At 43.9% G+C, this 26224-nt stretch overlaps 1 protein-coding gene across 1 annotated transcript in view; it reads left to right on the plus strand.

The window, feature by feature from the left end:
• LOC129184933 (forkhead box protein O3-like) overlaps positions 1-24824 on the plus strand; it is a 50689-nt gene extending 25865 nt beyond the window's left edge. The window contains exon 2 of the mRNA XM_054781464.1: positions 21682-24824. Within this exon, the coding sequence (XP_054637439.1) occupies positions 21682-23328 (1647 nt within the window). The 3' untranslated portion in view covers positions 23329-24824. The remainder of the gene's footprint in view (positions 1-21681) is intronic.
• The last annotated feature ends 1400 nt before the right edge of the window (positions 24825-26224 follow it).

Here is a 26224-nt window from a genome sequence, read left to right on the forward strand (position 1 = left end):
CTATTACAGTATTTTTATGATTTGTCTTCACGCATTAAACTACTAGTATTAGTAGTTTTAATTAACAGTGTCTGCAAGAAAATATTAGTGATTTTCGTCATTGTCCCAGCTGAATTCCACTTGTAACAAAAACATTTTAATGTTTGTTCTATCTGAGCAAAGTAGCGTCATGTCTAACTGATGCGTTGTCATGGCAACGTTATTTGCTTGAATTAACTGTCTGCACGAAGTGCTCGATTGAATCCTACCGCAGGTTTTTGTAGGCACGGTGGTACTTTGGTTGTCATTATTAATGTGTTCCGAGAGATCAGACGGAAACCGAAATGTACAAAACTGGAGCAATTTCTCCCATCGGATATCATGTAAATCCAACCAATCTGTTCCAGACACCCAAAAATATAATTCCATATCATAAAATGTAGTTTTACATGTAGGAAACAGTGTGTAATAATTATAAATGATGAACCAAACGGCTAAATCAACATTGAACATCACATTTACCTTTTATTGATGGAAAAGGGGGGAAGGGATGGAAGAGAGAACAGTGGATCCACAGCAACTCCAACTTCTCAACATCTTGGATCGTTTGTGATCCCTGTTTCGTTGACACCTTAACGCTGGATTCCTTATTTCTTCGCCAGGATGGAACATATTGTTGATGGGGCAAATGGACTAGTTTGTGTCACATTCTCATCTGAGTTTGTCAAATGAATGAGCCTTACAGGACACCGTAGTATTGTGTAAATTAAGTATTACAAGGTTTGGTGTTGGGAGTATCCTCCATCCACATCTTTATTAAGAAAAGGGTCAAATACAATGTTAGTTCAGCACGATATACTGTATTTGTACGATAACCAAGACAGCGTACGAGATCCCAGGCAAATTTTGGCAAAAACTGGGGCGTTTGAAAACCGAGGGTTGACTGTCCTCGTTTGAATTATTTAAAATATGTCCTCCGTGTGAAATCCGTCCCCGCTTCCTGTCTGAATCCCGTCTCGCTCCCACACACTTTCCACTTTCCCGCCTAATCCAAGTGATCTGAGCGACGAGGCCCTGAGAATGACTGCGGAGGAGAGGTTAGGAATTAGGTCACAGCATCCTCTAATTAGATGCAGCCCTAGAGTGTGTTTGTTGCATGTGTGTGTGTGTGTGTGTGTGTGTGTGTGTGTGTGGGTGTCTGCATATGCGTCCACACGCTGGCTGCTCTTAATCCCCAGGTGGCCTTTGTGGTAACGCAAGGGAAGACGCGTTAACCCGCATTTTCTGTGCGTGACGTCAGTGGGCACATGACCTCTAAATGGTAATGAGTGCACGTGCACGCTTTCACCAACCTGACCCTCACGGTATGTTGTCTGCCCGCCATGCTCTCTGTGAAAGTCAGTTAAGGTGAGGGTCGTCCTTTCAGGGTTCTTCTCCTCCGCTAGGACATACGTAGTTCAGTCGAGATGTGCTTTTGGATTATGTCACGATGCGGTTGGAATGTGAACAGTCGGAGAGATTGTCTATCTTTCTTTGTCTTTGTGAGGACTACCCTGGCTGGTCCACGTGATAAAAAAGACAAGGTTTTCACCACATTAGGGATTTCAAATGAACTGTACCCTTAAGAAATCATGGAAAGTCAAATTAAACTCTTCCAGGAGTCAAACTTTTCATGTAAAAACGTGCAAAAATAAGTGCACAAGTAAGTCAAAACAATAAAACTTAGCCAACCTGAGTACTTCTTTGGGTCACAGGTTGAATTTTTAGTTCTATATTGTCGTCATTACCATTTTGGCATTTGGATTTTGGTTATATTGGGAAATACTTTACACAATAACCCCAAAAATCCAAAGGAAACAAAATATATGGAAGACAAGGCAAGAGAGATGAGTTGCGTTCCAGTCCAATCCACTCTATTTCTATAGCACGCTTTATAAACAGTTTCCAAAGTGCTGCGCAAAATTCTAAAAACGATAAATAAATGAAAAGGAAGTAGAACAATGAGAAATAAATCATAAATGAGAGAAAAAAGTTTGAATTAAGACAATAAAAAATAGTAAATCAAATAAGAGCAATACCTTTTAAATAACAATAGATCAATATTGAAGTAAATAAAAACCCTGTTTACATCCAGGTTGAGCATTCGTGTTTGACTTTCTTCTTCTATATTTTTGTCATTTTAGATAAGATTTTGAGTTATCCACTTCTGGGAATGGAAACATACTTACAATACTGTACATAGGTAAAAATACAATCAATAAATAAAATGGAATAACAGTAATAATAGAGCTAGTACTGTCAAGAGATTTAAAAAAAAAAAAGAGAGATCGTAATCTGTGATTGATCGATGTAATTCATCCATCCATCCATCCATTTTCTATACCGCTTCGTCTCTTTTTAAACTCTCATCTACAAATTGCTGGGAAAAGCCCCCACTTTGAGGCGTATTATTCATTTCAATTCATCACACATTGATTGAAATGTTCATTTTGAACATTTCAATCAAAACAAAAAGCACAGTTTTCCTCTCAAAACATAATACACAAAAAAATAGAATAAATGAAAAGAAACATAATTTTTTAAATTTTTTACAGATAAATTAGAATAAATGAAAAGAAACATAATTTATTTAAAAAATTTTTTTTTTAGGTTAATTGGCGACTCTAAATTGTCCATAGGTATGAATGTGAGTGTGAATGGTTGTTTGTCTATATGTGCCCTGCGATTGGCTGGCGACCAGTCCAGGGTGTACTCTCGCCCCGAAGTCAGCTGGGATAGGCTCCAGCATACCCCCGCAACCCTAATGAGGATAAGCGGCATAGAAGATGGATGGATGGATGGATGGAAAAGAAACATAATCAATTATATATTTGAAAAGTGAGAAGAAGTAAAAGATGTAGTGAATTATGACAGATCAAATGATTGATATATCACAAAAAAGTCTCTTTATAAAGGAATTTATTGTTTTCAACAGACTTGAACAGATGCAGCACATGCCGCTGTATTTGAGACTAGTCCCAAGTGCTGCCTGCAACCTTCAGTTTCGACCACTAGGGTGGGAATATTGCTGTGTCCCTTTGTCAATCTCCAAATAATTAGACAATAAAAATAAAATCAAACGTAAGGTCCATGTAACACGCTGAAGTATGAGTAGAAAAAGTAAGAACAGTTTTCTGAACATAAGTACTGAAAACTGAACTTTTTGTTTTCTCCTCTGCTTCCGATAATATAAACTAAATAAAGCACCCCCATCAATCACAGTGCTGTAAGTTAGCACATCAAAAGTAACATTGTTTATCACCATCAATAGAGTGTCCGGTTGTCATTGTAATCCTGCATGTGGCTTGTATGATGAATCATTAGACGCAGTTTGGACTGGTCACATTTGTCTAATTGTGTCAACAAAATAAGGGTTTACTAAAAATACCTTATATTAATAACACGATTGGAATTACATCTGTGACTACACCTTCCTTAATCACAAGCGCGGGCATTACAGTTTGTTGAAGATTTCGTAGCAATGAGTGCAGAGGCTGACATCCCACTAGAAAAGTTAGCCAAGCTACATCCACTTCTCAATTACTGGGCAAAATGGGCCAATGATGTATTGCATCAATAAATGTACGGATTTTTGCATTTCATCAATGGACATTTTATTCACTAACCCAAACAGCACACACGCTGGTCAAATAAGTGGAAAAGGTAAAAACTGAATTCTAAAAAATGAAAACAGAAAAAACGGAATTTGGGGAAAAATCAAACGGATTTCATAGGGCCCTAAGAGAGTTTGTTTAAAAAATTGGCATATATTCGAAATCACACCACAAATTGATCTATAACCATGTCAAATTATTAGTCCCACCCTAAAAGTGTTTTGCACGCCCATTTTTCCCAATTTAATCTTTTACTGGATGGACTTTTATTGGATCTTTAATTGGATTAAGGAGGTTTGTTCCAAAAGCCAAACAGTATTGTTGGTCGTGCTGTGTAATAAAACAGTCAATTCAGCAATGCTTTGGTTGCATTGTTTTTAATGCTTTGAAGACATATTTTCATAACCATATTCAATTCCACAAATTCATGTTTGGAACAAAAGCCCTTATTTACAAAACCCCCCAAAAAACGATCGGTACCAGATCGGATTGGCAAGACTATAAAAAAAAAATCGGATCGGAAGCCAAAAAATGTGGAACGGGACATCCCTAATTTATGGAAATGGGGAACATTTTGTGTGTGACTCAAGTGCGAGTCAATCGCATGGGCTAATTGAGTTAGGTTTAAGAGTAACTAACTATACTGAAAGTAATTACTAACTAGGACGGGAAGTGTGAAATTCAACAGGTTGGGTGGCCCATTTGTTTGGGCCTGGGACCACCACTGGACATGTTTAATGGCTGTATGTTGGGGTCTGACCAGGAATCGAACCCCAAAAAGCAGCGGTGTGTACCATTACACCACCAGTGAAACGTTGAGCACGTCGCCTATGTTTATTATATCAAACATGGACTATATATTCGTTCAAGTTCAAAGTGTACCAGAAAACAATGTAACACAATGGAAATTGTGTAAAATTCAAATTTCATAGTCACGCAGCGCTTTCAAAACCACGGTGAGCCACCAGCTAGCTTGTTTATTTGCTGATGTGCCCCCTGCTTTAGTGCCCCCTGCTTTACCGGAGGAGTAGCATTACAGGTAATAATAGTTTTCCTTTGTATTTAGCGGGAAAAGTAGCGTGATTTACGGTCCTGGTGTGCGTGTGTGTGTGTGTGTTTGTGTGTGTGTGCGTGTGTGTGCGTGTGTGTTGAGGAGAGCGTAGCAAAGCGTAGGTTAGTCTTAATTACGTTTTCAGGAGGTTCTTAAAAGGTCACGGCGTGCCTGTGCGTCCCCTTCACCAAACCAGCATCCTCCGCGCCCCCGCCACAATTTCACTTTCCACCCTCCCCACCTCCTTCCTTTCTCATCTTCCTCATAGCCCCCGACACCCCCCCCCCACGTCCTCACCTCCCCAACGCGATCCATCCAGTCATCAGCCACCCATCTGTGCGCATTAGCCATTCATGAACACACTCATTAGGGTGGGAGTTTGAAGCGATTGTGTTCGCTCGGCGGCGGCGGCTGGAGCGTGGCGATTAATATTTCAGCGTCTCCCGTCGAGGAGCTGAGAGTTTGGCCCCTCCAAGGCGGGTGGGGGAGAAGGTGGTGGTTGGGGGGGGCACAACAGCAAAGGGAAAAAGCCCCCCCATTCTCCCATCCACCGCCTCCCAGTACACTGCCGCCTTTTAGATAGTCTCCGCTTAGTGTATTTCCCCCTTATTTCCATTTATTGCATCCACAGTTCAACCCCCCCTCACAATAAACACACACACACACAAAGAGCCTAACTCGAACTGACTTAATTGGGCTCTTTTTTTGTTTCATGGAGCTGAATGAAGAGGGGGTACTTCTGGATTTCCTTACAACCCCCCCGCCCCATCTCCTATTAGACGAGAGGCACCTCCCTGGATCACATTCTCATCATGCCAGCTTTCAAATGGGGGGTGGGGGGAAAGGCAGCGGTGTCAAAGCAAAACTTTATTTTAACTTTCCTTAGACAAACGCACGTTCTTTGATGCAATGTTTTATTTGTGGCGTTTTTTTGTCGTTGAACTTGTAGCTGTTGTTAATGAGCGCACGTTAGACCGGTTCCTCAGGCTCGGACGGTGCGGCAGTTTCTGCAATCAGCAGCATGCGCTCAGACTAGAGCGTGGCAGTGGATGCCGCACAAACAAAAAACATGACAGCTGCTAACTAATCTTGTCATTGAAATTCCAAATAAGCATGTGGTAGGAACACAGCATGACGCAAGACAAACGGGAATGTAATGGTTTTTTAAAATTTGTTAGTCAAAGATCAAAAAGTGAACATAAATTCCGCTACCAAAAGTGAAAAAAAATGCATGTATTGCCATGTTTTTGTTCATCAGCTGCCTGAAAGTTACCACCTTATGACCGGGGGTGTCCAACGTCCAGCCTGGGGCACCTTTGTGGTCCACAGTTCATTCTTTTATTGCTCCGCAGCACATTGTAAAATTTTGATTTAAACAAGGCAAAAAAAAGTGAAGTACAGTAATCTTTCGCCACTTCACGCATGATCCGGATTTGGGGTTGAATGAGGTGTTCCCTCATCTATTGCGTGGGATAGGTTCCCAAAATAGCCAACAATAAGTGAAATCCGCGAAGTAGCCACCTTTATTTGTTTACAAATATTATATGCTGTATGTTTCAAAGCTGTAAAACCCCTCACAATACACCTTGTATCATTTTCTCAGACAGACATTAACATTTTCTCACATTTCTGTCATTTAAACACTCAAAGTCCAAATTTCCTATGAATTTTAATGATCAATCTACTAGGTTGGACACAGGAAATTATTAAGTGACTCGTGTATTTCACTCCTCTGACCGTGCCTTGCCCTGGTGCCGTTCGACTGTAGCGTTTTTGTATCCTTGTTCAAACGTATTGCTCTTGCCGTCGTCCTCCTCCTCGTCCTACTCCTTGAACCGAAGATTCATTTAGCCGGTTAACTTCTTCTTCTTCTTCTTCTATTGTTTATTGGCGGTTAGCAAGAAGCTCACACCACAGACATAGATAGACGCCACGTCGAGCGCTGAGTCGTATGTCAACGTCGCCGCTATATCGGATGGGTCAAGGCTGTGCTGTAAATGAATACAAGTCAATGTACTTACTTTCATAAAGCGCCTTTCCACAAAGAAATGTAAGTGAATTCCTCGCGTTTATACATGCACACACCCACTAATACACCAAAAACAAGTGATTGTTTTTGTTTTTGTACAATGGGATTGTGATTGTTTTTGATGCCTAACTGTTTCCCACGTATTAGTGCGTGTGTGAATGTATAAACGAGAGGATGTATAAACTTTTTTTTGTGGAAAGGCACTTTATGAAAGTAAGTACATTTACTTGTATTCACTTACAGCGCAGCCTTGACACAGCCGGCAATGTTGACATGTCGCAGCAGTGGACAAACCCACTCGATGTGGCGTCTATCTATGTTTATGGCTCACACAGTTAGATAGTTTGCTAGCGCCGGTACAAAGGAGATTGATTGACAATGGTCTACAGCCAATCAGGACGCAGAACACAATGGCCGGGTTCTCCCTTAGCCAGTAAGGACTGTTGTGGCTCTATATTTATCCGGCTATTACCTACTGTGGGCTGCTAATATGCTCGTACAGGAACGTAAACACATACTTGATTGCCGGAACAACAGGCTTTTGTTGCAGGTTTGAATGATCTCACAACAGGCACAAGAATGCCTAATGAAAAAAAATAGCTACTGTTGCAAACTAAAACTCAACTTTGAACCCCCAACATCACTTCTTGTCCACCCACCACTCTGCACTCCATGAGAATGACGCCCTGAGCGATTGCCCATACGGCCCATACAGTAGCTAGAACCGCCACTGATGACATGTACATTATATTTAATAGGACGTATTAAATATAAGCACTTGTACCACTGCACAAAATGAAACCAAGACTCGTAAGTCAATAACTTTATGTTCTGTTGTTCAGTAAAGTTTAAAAACATGAGGTAATGTCGCACATTAATGTCGCACACAAGCCAAAAAACTCAGTTTTACCTGTCCACACACAAACGCTGACACAAACGCAGCTTTTGGAAAATCTGAGTTTTACAAAAGGGCAGTTTTTAAGGACAAAAAACCTATAATTTGCATGTGGACGAGAGGCCAAAACGCGTAGAAAAATCAGCGTTTTGAAAATATGCATATTTGTGTGGACATAAGTTAAGTCCGTCGCACTTTTATCGACAACCCATCTATGTCGAACAACTCCTCAAGTCTCAAAATTAGAGCGCCAAAGGCGTCATTTGTGTGAATACCCGTTAATGTCCACGTGTGTTGTAGTATTGTCAACTCCATCATTATCGCTACGCAGCGTGAAATGATGGCAGCAACGTGACTACTGTCTGGTCACACAGCATTGACTTACAGTATAGCCAAGCTGATATACAACAACAGAAAAACACACAGGACAAAGTCATATAAAATATGTGCAAATGGTATTTTAAACAATAAATAAAGTAAAATAATAAAACCATTCAAATACATGATGAACTACCATAATAATGAAAGACATTCACACATGTTTCAACAGGCAAACGTCTCAAACACACATTGCCTCAAATGACTGAAGTATCAAAAGTATTGTTGTTTTGATTTGAGAATCAGTGCAGAATTAGTGCATAAAGAGCTGGTATCGGCAGTATCGATGTTATAATCCGCCCACGACTGGTTGGTGTCTGCTTTGGTTTTGCCAACCACCGTTTACGTCGGCGTCCGTTTGCCAGTCGATATGCTGGCTCCGCTGTAATAGTATAGAAACGCTCTCGTCCAAATCATTACTTTTACTGCACAAATCTCATCTCATCTACTCAAGTATAACATTTTTCCACGTTTTTTCACATTCTATTTTATGACATCGACTAAAATCTGAAATTCAGAATTTTCCCCTTTGGAGCAGATGTGCACGCTCGCGGAAACTTTGCTTCTTTTTTGTTGTTTTTAATCATTCTCAGTCATCTGATCTGCGTGAAATGAGTTTAGTAAACAAAAAACTTGCAGAACTTCCAGTAGACTAAAATAGAGAGTGTGACGGATCGATTGTCGCTTATCACAGCGTGAGGGGTGGGGGGGCGGGGACACTAAGTTGATTAAACGACTTGTTGCACGCTTTTGTGTGTTTATGGAAAATTGGTTGTAGCTGGACGGAAAGTGATAAGCGGGGGTCAAGTGTCTCTCATGCAAACAGGGTTGTTGTGAAGGTTCAATACATTGATGCGGGCTCACCTTTGAACCCGTTACTCTCTCCCCGGTGGTAACAGATTGCATATCATTTTGCAAAACGTAGCATGGCGAGCTCTCTTGAAAACAGATTTATTCCCGTGTATTCTGTTCCCATATTCTTTGTCACTCAACCTGTAAACGAAAACAGCAACAGGAATTGTATAGCGAAGACGCTCATTAGCTTGCCGGATGACTTAAAGGGGCTCGTTTAAGTCCAGTAGGAGACATTTGACATTCTGACATTTTTCTCAATTGGACAAGGATGGTAAACTTTCACATAAAAAAAGAAGACAAAAAACGTTTGGCACGTAATCAGATTTAGGGAAGATAATGAGAGCAGTCTCCGTGACAGAAAGTCACTCATCATGTTGATATGAACTCCATTAATGAGGCCATGTTTGCTATAATATCTGTAATATATTAAAATCCTAGCTGGAGCCATAAAAGCACAAAGTGATTCATGGACATAGAAGATCCATTTTCTATGCTGCTTGTCCTCATTAGGGTCACGGATAAGCTGGAGTCTATCCCAGCTGAATCGTCGCCAGGCAACCACAGCGCACATACACTCCTGATCAAAGTTTTAAGACCACTTTTTGCACTGTTGGATCTTAAGGAGGTTCTAAGTCGAGCTTCAAAATGGAAAAAGGAAGATAAGGGAGTGAGACAAAAAAAAATTTGAGTCAGCATTTTACTGCAAGAAAGCATTACATTGAAATAGGCTGTTTAAAAGTTTAAGACATCGCCTTTAAAAGCCAAAATCTTGGCAAAAACGTGGATTCAATGTCATTTTCTGTCCAGTATTCACGTCTCTTTTCATGATCTCTGGATGGCAAAGGCAAAAAGCTTTCTCTCTTAGACCACAGTCGGATTGTTGAGCTGCTTAAGCAAGGCCTCTTGCAGCGCGCCATGGCTGCTGAGGTGAACCCACAAAAATGTCACCGGCCCTGAGACGGAGGATCCGCTATGCAGAGAAGCCTTAGCCTTTCGCACAGAACAATGCAAAGTCGGGAATTTGCCGCAACTATGTGTGCTTTTACACAAGATTACAGAATCTCAGAACCATCCATCCATTTCTGTACCGCTTGTCCTCACCAGGGTCCCAGGTATCCTGGAGCTTATCCCAACTGTTTTCGGGTGAGAGGCGGGGTACACTGGAATCCCAGAATCAGATAAATGTTGGAAATTGCAGACAATTGCAGTGAAAGTGGGTTGTCGGGTGTTGAACTTCCAGGCGGTCCCGGCATTGCTGAATGCCCTTACAAACAGACACCATCCCACCTCTCTTACTGCTCTGAAACTACCTTAGACGGCAGAATATTGGTGTGTCAGCGACTTCTACACGCAACAGCAACGTGGGGAAAAAAATGATATGAAATAAATGGATTTCAGCTTTTAAAAGGCTGTGTGAAAGGGGATAGTTGACGTCGATGGGATGTATCAATGAGAGGATAACTGTTCAGAGAAGTTGAAACAAACAAGATGAAACTAAAATGAAGTAAAACTTTTCGCCCTGTGAAGACGTGACTGAGGGGGAACAGGAAGGTTAGCTGCACAGTGTGGTCATTCGCTGGCTAACTAATTAGAAAGAGAAATGTTTTGATCACAGGGGGGCTGTTTGTAAAAAAAAAAAAAAAAAAAAAAAAAAAGAAAATGGAATAAATAAACAAAACTGACATTTCGGAGAAAGAAACAATGCATAAATGCAAATGTGGTAACATTTAATACAGCATGTTCACGGTGTGCATTAAGAAGAACAGTATAGTGCGCACATTTCTATGTATATAAAGGATGCTGCTGTTCTTTTTTTGGGGGGGGGGGCGCTGGACATGAAGGTCAAGGTCGTTCTTGGTTGGACCAACAGACTTCCAAGCTGTGCATTCAGGACCCCTCTTTAGCTGCCCCCACCCCACCAACTCTGTGCTTGTCATTGTGAGCGTCCCCTTCCTCGAATACAAACAAGTGCAGGTAGGTATGGAGGTGTGCGGGTGAGGGGGGGTTGTGCGCTGTGCTTGAGTAAGCGGCGGTCAGCCGCTGGAGTGCGCGTCCCCATGGGCGGCGCTCAGCCTAATGAAGTTCGGTGACACCTCCGTAGCCTTATTTATTAAACCTGCTGCCCCCCCTACCTTTATATCCACTTCACCACCGCCGCCGCCAACCTCCTCTGGCGCTCTTACTCCCCCCCACCCCCCACCCTACCCCAACTATCCCCCCTGAGGGAGCAGGCTGGCAGGGAGCTCGCTGGCTGCTATGGCAACAACATGGAACCCTCCTTCTCCCACAGGTCTCCTTAGCAACTGGTAGCTTGGCATTGCGGTAATGAGTTTGCCCGGTGTGCCAGGCTTTGTGTCATGCCACCGTGTGTGTGCGTGTTCAATGTATGTGTGGCTTTATGTTTTTTTCTTCCCCCTTCCCACCTTAGGTGAGAGCTATAAAACGTGTGATGATAAAGAGATGCCCATGCGCCAAAAATTAAGCAGCTTATTTTATTAAAATGTAACCCAAACTAGCACTTGACTGTCTTATCTTCACCCTCCACTGTAGTGTGCGTGTGCGTGTGTGTGTGTGTATTGTTGTGACGCTTCGGAATCTTCTCAACAGAAGCGATTAAAGGGGCAATGCAAGGATTTTTTTGCGCTGGCGACTGCCGAAATTGAATTAAACGGCGAGAATGATGTTCATTAAAGTGTGATCAGAGGTGGTCGCTGACCTTTAGAATGTGGGAAATGAGATTCTCGTCGTTATGAATGAGATTAGGTGCAGCCTAAATCAACAAAAAAAGGTTGCATTGCTACATAGCAAAAAGGGAACCATAATCAAATCCACATTGTTGCTTATTAAAGCAGTCTGATGTATAAATAATGATGCTTTCAGGTGCACGCGTGGACTCGCATGTTCTTGCCCGTCTTGTAAAAGAAAGGAGGCCCATAAAGTGCCTCTCTAGATACGTGTCTGTGAACAAAGGCATGGCAAGCCCAGTGGAAAATCTTAGTTTGCTCCCTCGACGGAGTGTGTGAAGTGCGAGCAGGCGGCGGGCCCCACAGGTGGCCGAGCCCAAACACCTGTTGTGTGAATCCTCTGTGGGTGGGTGTGAGCTCGGCCTCCCTTGCAGGTATCCGTGGAAAAAAAATACAAGCGCGCTTCTGTCGGGACGTTCATGTGTCCACCACCGCAACATTTTTTTCTCTTTTAACATGAGTGGGCGTCAGATGCGAGGCCCAGATTGTGTCCCCTTTACGCCCACCGGCAACACTCAGCTGTCCCTGGCATTAGGAGAGTGGATTTTCCGATCCCCTGTTCGGGTCTCAGATGCTCCGATAATCTGTCCACTTCTATTTTTACCCTCCAAAGCTGTGGCAGCCCTTCGTCGTGCCGCCCGCCCGCCATGCCAACGCTTCCCTTTGGCACCAGGGGCGGCCTCGCTTGATGCCCGGCCAAGCATTGGCTGCAATTAGTGCACAGTCAGGCAGGAATCCCCCACCAACTCCATCACAGACGCCCCCTCTCCACGACCACTTCCTGATCCGAAGCCGCCCGGCCGGCCCGTCGCAGAAGCACTCGCTTTTCCTTTTCTGAGCCTTTTCATGAATGGCACTCCCGCCGCGTTGCGGAATAATGGGGTCGACTACAGAGCACCTTTCACAGCGCTTGAATCACTCAACTGTACAAACTCAGTCAATTTGAGTACAATGGGAGCCCAGGGAAGAGACTCTAGTTTTTGGTTTTTTTAACCTGCTCAGATTTGCCATTGTGATCACAGGACAGCTTTAAAAATGCTGTAGTCATCATCAGAAATGCCCACTTCTTGCAGTCAACACTGTAAACACTGTCGCTAAAACATGTCTTATGTATGTTATGTGTCGCCATTGGTTACCAGAAATAGCAATCACATTCTCGTCTCTATCTTTGCTAGCTTAATGATTAGTGTTTCACATTCACATTTTAAAAATTGACAGGTCATCAAAACAGTTGATATCATTTAATAATTCACAATTCAATTTAATATGGCAAGAAAGATAATCACACTTAATTCCTCAACAGTCTTGTACTTAACCTGAGTAGTACGTCAATCAAAATAGCTACGTAGCGGCCATTATACATATAGTTAATGTATTACGCCCAGTTAGCATTGGCTATCAAACATCACAGATATACAAGAAATCCAAATGATGACGCAAAAGACAATGGAGCCCAAGTCAAGGCAACATATTAAAAATGTTGCAGCAATGGGCACATTTTCCAACTACCCATCCATCTATTTTCTATACCGCTAATCATGAAATCATAGTTTTACAAACAAAAGTGTAGAAAACTATCATTTCTGTAGCGGAGGTCAGGACTCGAAGCAGAACCGTCAAACAATTACATAACTAGTCGCTACAAGTGGACGGATAACTTTTGTTATAGATACAGGCATTTTACCGCTGAGTGAGTGTAATAATAATGATGAAACTTGCATTTCCACGTGTAGCTAGAGACGTCAGTTCCCCACTTACTTTGCCGCGGAGGCGCAAGAGTGAATCAGGAGGAGAGCTTGATGTCATACAGCGCAGTGGTTCCCAACATTTTACAGTCACGTACCCCTTCAGACGTTTGACCTGAAGCCATGCACCCTCTATTCCAGCACATTTAAAAAACATAAACCTTTTTTGTCTTAAGATAAAAGATAGATAAGTAATCGTCCTACATATCTTTTAAAAATACTGAGCTTCATTAATTGGTAAATTAATTTTATAGTAATTCCAGATGAAAGTTACATTTTGATAATGTTTCCCATGAGCACTGATACGTAGATAAGTAATCATCCCACATTTCTTTTATTCAAGTCTCATGTTGACATTCTTGCATTTGAACGGGCTGAATTTGAGCATCACTTTTTTGTTCACTCAGGACGTCTATGGTTTAAATCTAGTATTTAATTTAATACCAAATTGAAGGGCGAAGTTTTAACAATCACGATAAAGCAGTACCCCAAGTACAAAAATACATAAACCAATGATAAATCCTAATTTTCGGGGGAATCCCCACTGACAATGACAGGTTTTCACCGCTGCGCCGTGCATGGATTGGAACATCAATATAAACGAAATCTTAAAGCACAAAATAATCAGCAAACTCACTTTGGGAACCTACAGTACGTCATATGACATCTACAAAGTGACGTTTATGACACGTGCGATCGGCCCACACCACCGTCGATCGACCTAATGGGCACCGCTGATCCTCAACATGCAGCTTATGCCTGCAAATGATAGTTTACATTATTAGTGCGGAGTTTCGTGGAATAGCAAGTAGTTTGCAGCAGTGAAACCTCCAACATCAAACGCAATTCATCCTTAACCAGTGAGCACTAATATGTGGGCAAACAGACTAGTTTGCGAGGCGCAATGTTTGGCTGTGCATAAACCGAGACATCATTTTGGCAATCATTTTCGGCAAAAACTTCAGTCCTACGAAAACTGGGGCATGGGCAAACTGAAGTACCACTGTATTTGTATGTATACACCACATGGTGGCGCTGTTATAAATGCCTCGTAAGTCGGATAGACTTGAAACTTCTCACACAACTTTAATGCGCTTAGAAAAATGCTACCCATTGTCGCTTTAGGGTGTACAGCGGAATCACCACAAAATTTGGTACACACCTTTAGGGGACTGAAAATTTGAAGAAAACATGGCCGCCTCAAGCAGGACATCTTTGCAGCGGCAACTAATTGCGGATAAGTCATTGACCATTTGTCGAATAATACTTGAAGGATATCTGCATTACGTGTATGCTAGTCTCCCAAAGCATTTTGACCACAACCCACAGGGGGCGCTGCTAGTGTAAATCGTTTTTGAACAGATGTCGGTTGTTCCTCTCGCAACAAATGACCACTGGTGCCAGTTCTCCAAAGAGTCAAGCGGGGCCGCTAATATCAGCGACGGCATGTTTATTCAGCGTGTCGTGACCGCTGGTTCAGAGGTGACAACGTCGTGTGCCAGAGGAGTAACTGTTTCTCACCTCCTAATGGAGGAGTCGCCTATTTTCAATCTTTTTTTTATTTTCTCCAATTTGATTGCGTTCCAAAAAAAAAAAACAAAAAAAAAACAGGCCGCCTTGCCCATCTGTCTCTCTTAAAGAAGCCTCCTAAAGGGATTTTAATCATCTCAACTTGGAGCTGCTCAGGCAAAGAGCTACATCTCTCTCTCTCATACGCACACGCACGCATTTCCCATGTTCTTGCTTGTATTCCCTGTCATATCGTCTTGTCGCTACTGCAACATATTGTCTCAGCTCTTTTGTGTCATATCTGTGCAGCCATTCGGCCCCTCAGACCCCCATTCAAGGCTCCCACAGACACATCAAATCCCCCCTGCCAACCCCGACCCTGTCCCTATTTATCCTCTTGCTCCTAAATTTCCCTTCAAAGGGGCGGGGGGGGGGGACGACAACGCGAGCCGTGACATCAATCAGGGAAAGCGAATATTTAGCCGGCGCTAATTTCCACCAATAGCCTGGAGACAGGCTTAGCTGACAAAACTCATTCCTGCGCCGAACAAAACTGCCTGTGTTGAGATGCAGCTACCCCCCACAACCCCCCGCGCCTCCCTGATCCCTGCCGCTTTGCGCGCAAGGCAGCATCACAATAAACACAGTTAACGCTTCTGTTGCTTCCCTCTTGATTTAGCCTCGTCAAATGAATGCACGCCACGGCGGGATATCCAAGGCCCCCCCCCCCCCCCCCCCCAACCCGCCCCCAACCCCCTTTTGACGGGACATAATGGGCTCCATTCTGCGTGAAATAGTTGGGTAATACCAGTCGAGTGTGGCAAGCAGGCCCTTACCCGGTGCCACTACAAGAACAGCTGCTGTGTTCTTAGCGGGACGAGAGCGCCACGCCGCTTCACCCTTGAGCTTGTTTGAATCGGGTGAGTGGTTTCTTCCCAGAGCCCGCTTGCCGCCCCTCTTTCAATGCCAACAAACCGTTTGACCCGGTTCCTCTTCCCCCTTCAGTGTGTGAGCGGGAACAAAAATAATAATGGGGGGTGACCCTTGTGGTACCTCAATTTTCCCATCCTTTACCCCCTACCCCACTCAAGCGCAGCTGCCATCATGCCAGTCTGGTTATCCCACACAAATCATCTGCCCTCCCCCCATACTACGCCCAGTCACTTAAAGCAACAATATGTGATCATTTGACCCCAAAGAATAGCTCATGCTACGCTGGCTCGGAAGAAGGAGACTAGCATCCTCTGTCATTGCCATGGCAACCCTGCATCACCTACTTCAGTGGTCTATAGGAGGGGTGTTCAAACTTTTTCCACTGAGGGTCACATACTGAAAAATCAAGGGATGCGGGGGCTTCTTTTACATTTTTTATATTTAACAGCCTGCATCTCAGCTTTGTGTTTCCAGTGTATTTTCCTCAACTTTTTCTCCTTACATTACACTTTTTTGCAGCTAAAATTTGTACGCACACTTCAACTTTCTCCTTGTACGTTTTTTCTCTGACTTGTCATAATATTTGGACTTTATTATTGTAATATCATAACTTTCCCAACCTAATTTTCCACAACGTGCAACTTTATCCTTTGTTTTGTTTGTTTCCCATATTACGACATTTTTAATGTTTCAGCCTTATGCCACTTTTTCTCTTACGATTTTATTTTTATTCTTGCAAAATGACTGGTCTTTTTCCATTTTTACTGCTGTTGTTTTTTAGTTTAATTGTATTTTTAGAATGAGCCGAAGACCAATAAAAAAACAGCTGCACGCTATAAATGGCCCCCAGGCCGCACTTTGGGCACACCTAGTCTACAGCATCAACCCCACAATTAGAACGCTTGCATCTAATTATCTGATTACAGGATGCCGCTGTGTGAAAGCACACACGGTTACGGTGATATACCACTTTAAAGGAGCAGGTGTATAAATGCCTGATCTACTGTTAATTTAGCTGTTAATTTTCCCATTGTTGTTGTCGCTATTGTTAGAAGAGCGTAGACACTTTCATGGTGTCTTAGCGCGACACTAAAATGATCAGACGTTATTTATTGTGTTAGCTTTTAGTGCGTACATTACTTAGTTTGACTTCTCGAGCATGACTTTTGATACATTCAAGACAGCTAGGAAATCAGAAATATGACACTTGTTGCTTTCTATGAAAAGCTGCCGACTCCAAACTGCAAAACGAAACCCAATTTTGCCGATTAGCCTTATGCATGCATAGCTAATAAATACAGTCAAACCTTGGTTTTCGTGCGCCCCAGTTGTCATATGATTTTTTTCAGTCAAACATTTTCACTAAGATTTTGCCTCGGTTTTCGTACAATATTGCACTTTACAAACGAGTCCGTTTGCCCTGTATTGTATTGTTCCCCGAAATCGAGCGCCCAGACCAAGCACCATACACATTTATGACTCACTGTCCATGCATTTTTTTTTATCGAGTGCGACAGGTAAATAACCCGACATGGGCCAAAGAAATTTGCAAGGGCCAGCAATTTGATGGCGAGATTGATACGTTCAATCTGCATCAAGTCTGCATCAACAATAAGTTTCATCCATTCATCATTTATAATTATTTTGCATTGCCTTCTGCATGTAAGACTACAATTATTCTCCATAGAATGTAGTTTTTGTTAATATTTTTGGGTGTCTGGAATGGATTCATTACATTTACAATGATTTGCGTGGGAAAAATTGCCTCAGTTTTCGTATGTTTTGTTTTTTGTCCGACCTTTTAGAACAAATAATTGCCGAAAACCGAGGTTCCACAGTGCAGATAAATACATATTTTTTATTTACTCAGTATTTTGTCATTATATTTCTATTATATATGTTTTCTAATTTCCTTCTGGAGTCTAATGACTCAATTGCTATGACGTCAGATTAGCAATTTTTGAAACATATTTTTTAAAATTTAGTCATTATATTGTTACTGTCATTTATTTATTTATGATGTACTTATTTATTTTTGAATAATATTGTCGGCCCTCTCTGCGGGGTACTTTGCGACTTTCCAGTTTTTTTTAAAGCAGCATTTTCCCTTTGTTACCGTTTCCTACTACTGATTATATGATATACATATATCGGATTTAATGTTGTTACAAATGACTAGGCATTGACAGCTTGCGAAGAAATGCGGCATATTGAGCAACAGCATTTGGCGTCATGCTGCAGGTGGATTACATAGTCGTACAAATTTCATTGATTTGATCCGGCGCTAAATGGGCCCAGGCAGTCTGTGCATCAACATACAATCTCTGTCAAGAGAAATGGTTGTGAAAAAAAGTCTACATCAGATTTGTTGAGGAAAAAGCTTTTAATTGTTGGAAAAATAATGTAATTACGTAGGTTGTTTTCTATTGTCCAAATAGCCAAATCAGCTACGCTGCTGGCTAAGCCCCAACGAGAGTTGAACCCATGCAGGCAGGAGAATCTTGTTCACTTTAATTGGCTGTGATTGGTCTCAATGACCTTATCCTCTTTTACTGTAGAACCAAATGATCCCTTTTTGACCTAATTCACTTTGTGAGCGTTTGGCAACCAGCAAACCAAACAACTATTTTCTTAGAACTCTTGTTGTGCCCTTTTTTTTCTTCTCTCCAATATTATGGTAGCAGAAAGTACAAGTCCCGCCACCGCTTCATTAATTATTTAGCGCCCTTTCTAGAAGGCTCGTTGTATTGGGGGGGGGGGTATGATTTGAATAGGAAGTAGCTCGGCGGACCCGAGCGTGTGATGTGTGTGTTCCCCTGTCATTGTATGTTTCTGTGGGCTTCATTTGTCTGCCTCGGCAAGCCAGGGGGCTGAAAGAGAATTTCCATTCTATGAATATTTAATACATAATAAAGTTTTTGATTTTATTCTATTCAATCTGAAGGGGTAAAAATGTGGCAAGGCTACCCTCCTCAAGGACAGCTGGGAGTAAAGGTAGTTGGCTTGACTATCACACAGAAATACATGTGCCACATTGGAATAGTTCTATAGGAGTTTTGCCTGCTTTAGTGTTGGATCAGAGTGCATCCGGGCCGCCCACTGCCTCCATGGTGACCTGGCATGGCTCTGTGTGAGACACCCAGCTGGGAGTGCCCCTGAATCTACTTGGGATTAGCCCAGGATTGTCTGGGATTACTCTGGGATAGAGAGGGATTAGTAGTGACTGCCTGTTTCGGGGGCGTGAGGGCCATCGTTTGGCCAAATTGCCCCCTGACTCAGAGTGAGGCAATGGGGAGGCAGAAGAGAACCACACCTGCCTGCAAACCTCCTGCCTTGTTCTTCGGTGCTAAAAGCAGAACATGTTGTACACGAGCTTCACCATCATGATGCTGATGGTGGTTCCATGCATGGCCACCATCCGAAATCTCCCAAATCTCTCTAGCAGGTGGATTCATCAGATAAAGAGGGTTTGGGAATGACGGCAAATCCCTCCAAGTTCAGTGTGGCTGCTCTTCCCTCACACGGGGATAAAATGGAGATTTGGACTCAGACGGGTCACAGAGAGTTGCAGCCTGAAGTGGAAGTGAAGCTCGGTGAGAGTTTGCCGTCGGCCTTGCTGCGATGGCTTAGAAAACAAAACAGCAGCAAAAAAAAACAACAGTTTTATGATGAAGTATTTCATAAAGATGCACCATGATGTTTAGAATTGTTTAAGCCTGCTTGTCAGTCATTTGGAGTCGGCGTACCTGATGAGTCTGAGCAATCTAGAGGATTAACTAACACGAGTGTATTTTGCTTCTTGTTTCGCTTTTTCGGGGCTTACCAGTGACGGCAAACAAGAAATTTATGATAACAAACAACCTGAAATAGAAGATATTGCGACACAGGAAAGGGTCAAACGGCACAATTATATGACGGGTACCGGGGTAAAACCATGTTTCTGCAAAACCTACCATGAAAGCAATGCACTGAAATCAGCGCAGTTCATCGGCTCAAAACATTATGTCCATTATCCAAGGTTTATTGAAACAAAGTCTTTGCTGGTCTTCAGTACAAAGTGGTAGGGAAAGGTGTGGTCTGAAGCGGACAGTTTTGGCCGCTAGTGGAGACACTTGCTATGGAAAACACGGTTTTTAACGGACATGGGTGGTTGTCATCAGACAGCGACGATGTATTCCATTTCAAGCAGGACGCGATGGTGCTGATTTTGAGCGGCGCGATAGGTGGATGGTCCCGTCAGGGTTGAGATGACGGAAGGATGCGGAGGAGGAGGGGTTCGGCAAGTTGGTGCGCCGAGAAGCCGTCAGTAGCATGGAGCGGGCGTCCCCTGCGGGCCTTCGTACAGCCGAGATGAAAGGCTGTTTAGTGTTGGAGCAGCGGCATCAAAAGAACCTCTCGCATCCACCCCCATCCCCCTCTCCCCTTCCATTGCTCTCTCGCTCTCTCTTGCCACAATATGATATAGTTCTGCGGTTGCACGTTTACCCGGTTGCCATGGCTACGAGGCGCTGGCGGTGTCACAGCGAGATAACCCAAGGAGGCATTCACAGATCACCTGAATTCACTTCACCTCCCATCTCTGGTGTTCTCTCTGCCAGAATTTGATTTATTTGTTTCCCCCGCCACACAAGTCGCCGTGAATACAAATAATCTGCGATATAATGGAGATGGTGGAAGTGCGCATACCCCTTCTCTCAATAAACCTATTGTAGCACTATATTCCACAAAACCGCAGGGGGTGCTTTTTTTCCTACCTATTTTTTTAAATGTGATACTTTTCCCACTTGAGCACCAAAACGCTTGGCATGGCAACAAAGAAGCCAAATTGCTGCAACTGACGATGTTGCGCATCAGGAACTTGAGCATCTAGCAACCCTTGAAATGTAAATGATAATAGAAAAATGATATCCTCAGAGTTAGTGACTGTATACGCTGCCAGGATAATGGGTAAGTAATTGGTGACACACTGCATAATTGACGGCAGAGCGATTGAAAGAAGACGTGGAAAATGATTGTTGTGGGCAAAGAAATGAGAGAAGAGCAAATCAAGACTAGTCAGAAAAAAAAGAAGCAGTCTCACTCTGACAAAATAGAAACGGGATTGTGATGGAGACAGAAAAATGGAGGCAGGGAAGGAAGGAGATTGGCAGTGGCAATAGATATTGGAAATTGGGATACATCCATTAGCCTTCCTTGCCCCCCAGCTCAATCTTGTGATACATCCTCCCCATTCAGAGAGCAACATGGCTGGAACTAAGCCAGACTGGCGATGACTTCAAACATACGTACAGTACACACATTCTCGGCAGCTTACATCAAGCCCGAGCTTGAATGGAGACGTAGAGGAGGACAGATGGATTGATGGAAATGAAAGTGGGAGGATTGACGTGCGTACTGAGAGAGCCTATAAAGTTGTGAGTCGCGGGTCGTTTCAGGTTGGCGGCGACTGACAGGCTCTAACGCCTAGCTGGCGAATGCTGTGTTTGTGTTTCTTGAAGGTATTCCAGATTTAATGATGCCGTGACTTTGGTTGACACTGATTGCACAGAGTACAGTAATATCAGATATGGTAGGGACTTGAAGAAGCAGAAGTGCTGCTGGTAGCTGTGATTGTGTTTGTATGTCTGCTTTGATGGTGTCAAAATGTTGCAATTCTGTGAGGACATCCATTTATCCATTTTCTACACCAGGTATCAGGGTCATCCGGGGGACTAAGCCTATCCAAGCTGCACTGATCATCTGACAATCATTCACAACCATTCCCACATTGTCTACCCAAAAAGAACCTAAGCACATGCATATTCCACACAGATAGGCCCAAAGCCAGAACCATCCAATCCTTGCCACAGAAATATGATCTAGGGTGTCACATGATCTCTAACAGACATCTTTCCTTCTGTTTCTCTGCAGAATTCCATTCGTCACAACCTCTCGCTCCACACACGCTTCATCCGTGTTCAAAATGAGGGCACAGGAAAGAGCTCATGGTGGATGCTCAACCCCGATGGAGGGAAGATGGGCAAGGCCCCCCGGAGGCGAGCAGTTTCTATGGATAACAACACCAAGTATCTTAAGAGCAAAGGTCGCATCAGGGGCAAGAGGGTCGGACGCCCTGGAATTGGAGCAGGTTCCACTGTCGTTGGGCTACAGGGCTCCCCTGATCATGGCAGCCCACCACATAAAGTGCTCCCCGGATCTGGAGGTGCATCTGGGACAGATGGGGAGTTCGACGCCTGGACGGATCTCCACTCCAGGGCTAGCTCGTCGGCCTCCACCCTGAGCGGGCGTCTATCGCCCATCCTTGCTGAAGGGGAACCGGAGGAACCAGAGGAAGGAGGCCTGTCCTGTTCCACCTCCCCACACCTCTATCCCTCGCCGACCGCCCGCTCTCCGTCCATGGGGGCAGGCAACCGCTGTCCTCCCCTTGAGCAATTGCCTCAGCTGGCCAACCTGACAGGTGCCATCAGTCTTGATGAGCAGCTGATGGAGGACAGTTATCATCACCATCATTCACAACAGCAGCAACACCAACAGCATCCCTCTGTTGGCAGACATAAGCACCAAACCTCAGTCTACCACTACAGCTCTGGAGTAAAGGGTCAGGGGGCTTATGGTTCTGGGGGGTATGCTGCGACAGGCATGGGCATGATGCGCCACCACTCACCCATGCAAACCATCCAGGAGAACAAGCCGGCCAGGTTCTCGGGAACGATGCGGACATACTCCAGCACCAACGCCCTGCAGAGTCTGCTAACAGGGGGATCAGCCAGGCAGCCGTACTGCCCCAAGGACATGATGTTGGCCCCCAAGAGAGAAAGCCATCCCATGATGGGCCCGGCTTGTAATGGCTCCAACCCTCATGGCCACCTCCCCGGTCACCACAATGGACCTCACAGTCACAACAGAACTCACAGCCATACTCCGTCACACAATCACAACTCATCTCACAGTCTCAGTCATAACAGCATCAGCCATAACCACACCCCGCCCCGTGCGCTGCCCCTCAACCCATGCGGCAACCAACTGCAGACCTACAATCACAAATCGCCCTACCTGTACAGTCCACCGTCACACGCCCACCTCCCGGCGTCAACCACCCTGCCCCCTAATCCAGCAGGGATGCTCGGCATGCCCCAGGACTCTTGCCATTTGGCCACCGCCCCTCATCCACACCCTCGTCACAACCATTACCCTGAGCCTCAACACCAAGCCATGGCTAACGGACCCTTCCACCTGGGCCAGGGCATGGGGGGCAGTAACGGCAGTGGGGGCTACCACCACGGCTACCACCAACCCCACCCGCACGAGAGACTACCAGCTGACCTGGACATTGACATGTTCCAGGGCAGCTTGGACTGCGATGTGGAGTCCATCCTCCTCCACGACATCATGGACTCTGGGGAGGAAATGGACTTCAACTTTGACTGCTCCCTTGCACAGGGGGTGGGAATCGGAATGGGCATGGGCATGGGTGTGACCATGGGCATGGGGATGGGAATGAGCGGACTAGCTGGTCCACAGCAAACCCATAGCAACCAGAGCTGGGTCCCTGGCTGAAATCCGGCCGGACCATCCGGGCCCCCACAAAAAGAACAATGTTACCCATAAAGCACTGTGCTCAACTGTGACATTCCTGACTTGACACAGAGACTATAGGACTATGTCTTTCTTTGTTGTCTGTCACCCCTTGCTCCTTTTTTGCCCCACCCCCCCTCCTCTCCCTGTGAGATCCAGCTCATGTCTCGTTAAGTATTTCTTCATATCAGCTATACTGTGATGACAATCTCTCAGCATCATTGCTTCTCATCTACCATGAGAGCTGAACTCTCAGTGCACTTTATCGCAAGTGGGTCTTCATCTGGCAGAACAGCTATTGCAGAACGTTTGTAACGAGGCTGTAACATTTTGGGCACGAACACATGAAGTCAGAAGCTAGTGTCAGATGTCAAACTTAAATGGGACCCTTAATCAGTCATAGTCAGAAGTCGGGACCTTTTTTCATACCAAAAAATGTACAAGAAATATCACTGAAAACAAAAACCTTAGCAAAAACTCAATACATGCAAATGAATTTATGATCTGGAGTCACTTCCCCCTCATAATGAAATTCACGCTCATGAGATCCAATCAATCCTCGCCACTGTCTTAGCACTCCTGTTATTTACGGCCTCATACATCCAGACCTTGGCACCTTGACTCCTCTGTTGGGCGCAATGTTTAGTTAATGTCCTTTTCGGCATCGGCCGAGGCGTGTTGTCACTACATCACCAAATGGATTCCATCATTACTCGCTTGCATGCAATTTGGTGAATTAAAAACTTGTATCACCTTGTCTCACCTGGGCCTCTGGAGCCTCTCTCTCTGGCATTGTCTGGAAGTGGCGTTCTCTTTCCGCCTGCCAGCGGAGACAAAGTGGCCATTACTCACAGCGAGCCATTAATGGGGCTTGATTGAAATTCAGCATCTTGCTTTTAATCTCCAAAGTGATGCGGCAGCGATGCGTCATTATTGAGAAGCTAACACATTGTCCTCCCATATCTCACCTCCCCGGGGTCCATCCGAGGGGGGTGGCCGCTTGCCCTGCCCGACGTTGACGTGCTGAGAAAGCCGAGTCAATCTTGTTGCCATCCCGTTTCAAGAATGTTCACTGGAAGAGATGGAGGATCAATCACGAGCTGGTGCAAATAGATGACAATTTTGACAGGGTCAACGAGAAGCCCGCAAAACCATCCACCCCCAAGATACGTCCCCCCCTTTTTTCTGTGTGTTTATTCTGTTGTCGTGTATTTGTCGTTGTGTTGTTGCTAACTCTACGGACCAACAGCGCTCATGTATTGTGCGCCGAGGAAATTCTGTCGGTGAAATGATGTAGTGCAGTATGACATTCCTCCCATCCTTCTGGTCGGAACCATTCCGCCCGCCCACATGTGTGCTTTGCTCAATTGTCTCTGTGTTTGTGAGTGAGGGGTGGGGGCGGTGCTGGAGTGTGTGGTGGCGGTGGGGTGGGTTAGTCTGAAGCTTCTTTATCATTGGCCTTGAAGGAGTCATGGAGAGGACATCCTTTTTTTCCCTTTCCCCCTTCTCTGACTCCTCCAAGGAGAACCCGCTGCATTTGGGCTTGTACACAAAGGGTGGGTGGGGCTTGGGTTGGGGCAGGTGGGTAGGGTGTTTATTGTTCCAGCCAAAGGTCAAACATGGCAGAGACTATCAGACCCATTACTGAGGTAAATACACCTCTATTGCAGGGCTTTTAGGCAGCACTGCTGGAAAATGTGTGCTTTTTTTGAAGCAAAATGGGCGGTGTCCTCCTTGCAAGTTGTGCTACACCCCGCGCTATACATTAGCCAGAAAAAGAGAGCTATACGTGATGTCTAATTTTCCTATATTTATTTATGAAAGAGATGGGTCTTTGTCAAATCCTAAATGTGGTAGTTGTTTTGAGTCAACTCCTGTACCCCCCTACATCCTCTCCCCGCGCCTCTGTTTTTTAAGATGTCAACCTCCCCCGTCCCTGTTTTACTTACATTTATTTTGTACAAAATCTATATATTAAGAATATTGTAAAATAGTTTTTAAGAAAAAAAAATCTCAAAAGAATATCAGTTTTGTTGTCTATTTCTTTTTTTCAAGAGAATGTATCTCATCATCTGGTGACTGTTAAATAAATGCATTTAAAACAAACAAACTTGCTCGTGTGTTTGTTCTAACATAAAACACCACAAAAGATGCTATTTCTTCCATGTGCGCGGTTGTTAAGCAAATACTAATTATTGAAAAACATTGCATAATTACTATTAATAAATATATGATTTGTTTTGGGTTTTTTAAATAAAATATCTGCTAAATTTGGTCTGCATTGTTTCATATACAAAAACTGGACTTTTTAAAATATACAGTATATAAAAGTTATTTGATTCCATTACACTTTTGCGAGAGTCCACAGAACATCATAAAAAATCAACACACAAGAGTCCTTATCTTTTATATTGAGTGAGTTATCATAAAAATAAATAAAAAAAACTGTCAAAACTTTTTCTGTGTAGCAGCATCAGTAGTATTCCTGTCAAACTGAGTTTAATCCTGATCTGATCCAGACTGACAGCCATTCCAATGTCGTGTAAACCATAAATGTAACATGTTCAAAAGCTGAAAACGTCTGTCAAATTAAGTCAGTTTGTAATTTGTTGTCCGTGTTTTATTTATTGTCATGATTAAAATTGTGTACATTCATTCGGCAGGTGACAACTGTGTTAAGCCTCGGTGGAGGCGTGGCCCTGTCCTACAGAACTATGGTGGCGGAGTCACATTATGTGTGGAAGCATCATTTGTTTTGTTTTTTTTTACTGCATGGGAAAAACGCTTTGTGTGTGTGTGTGTAGCCAGATTGTCAGTGTCGGAGTAATAGGTGTGTGTCATGAGGCTCGTTATGGCTCATGAAGCGGGGATAGGTTGG

This window comes from Dunckerocampus dactyliophorus, chromosome 7, assembly GCF_027744805.1.
Source record: "Dunckerocampus dactyliophorus isolate RoL2022-P2 chromosome 7, RoL_Ddac_1.1, whole genome shotgun sequence".
Taxonomy (NCBI): domain Eukaryota; kingdom Metazoa; phylum Chordata; class Actinopteri; order Syngnathiformes; family Syngnathidae; genus Dunckerocampus; species Dunckerocampus dactyliophorus.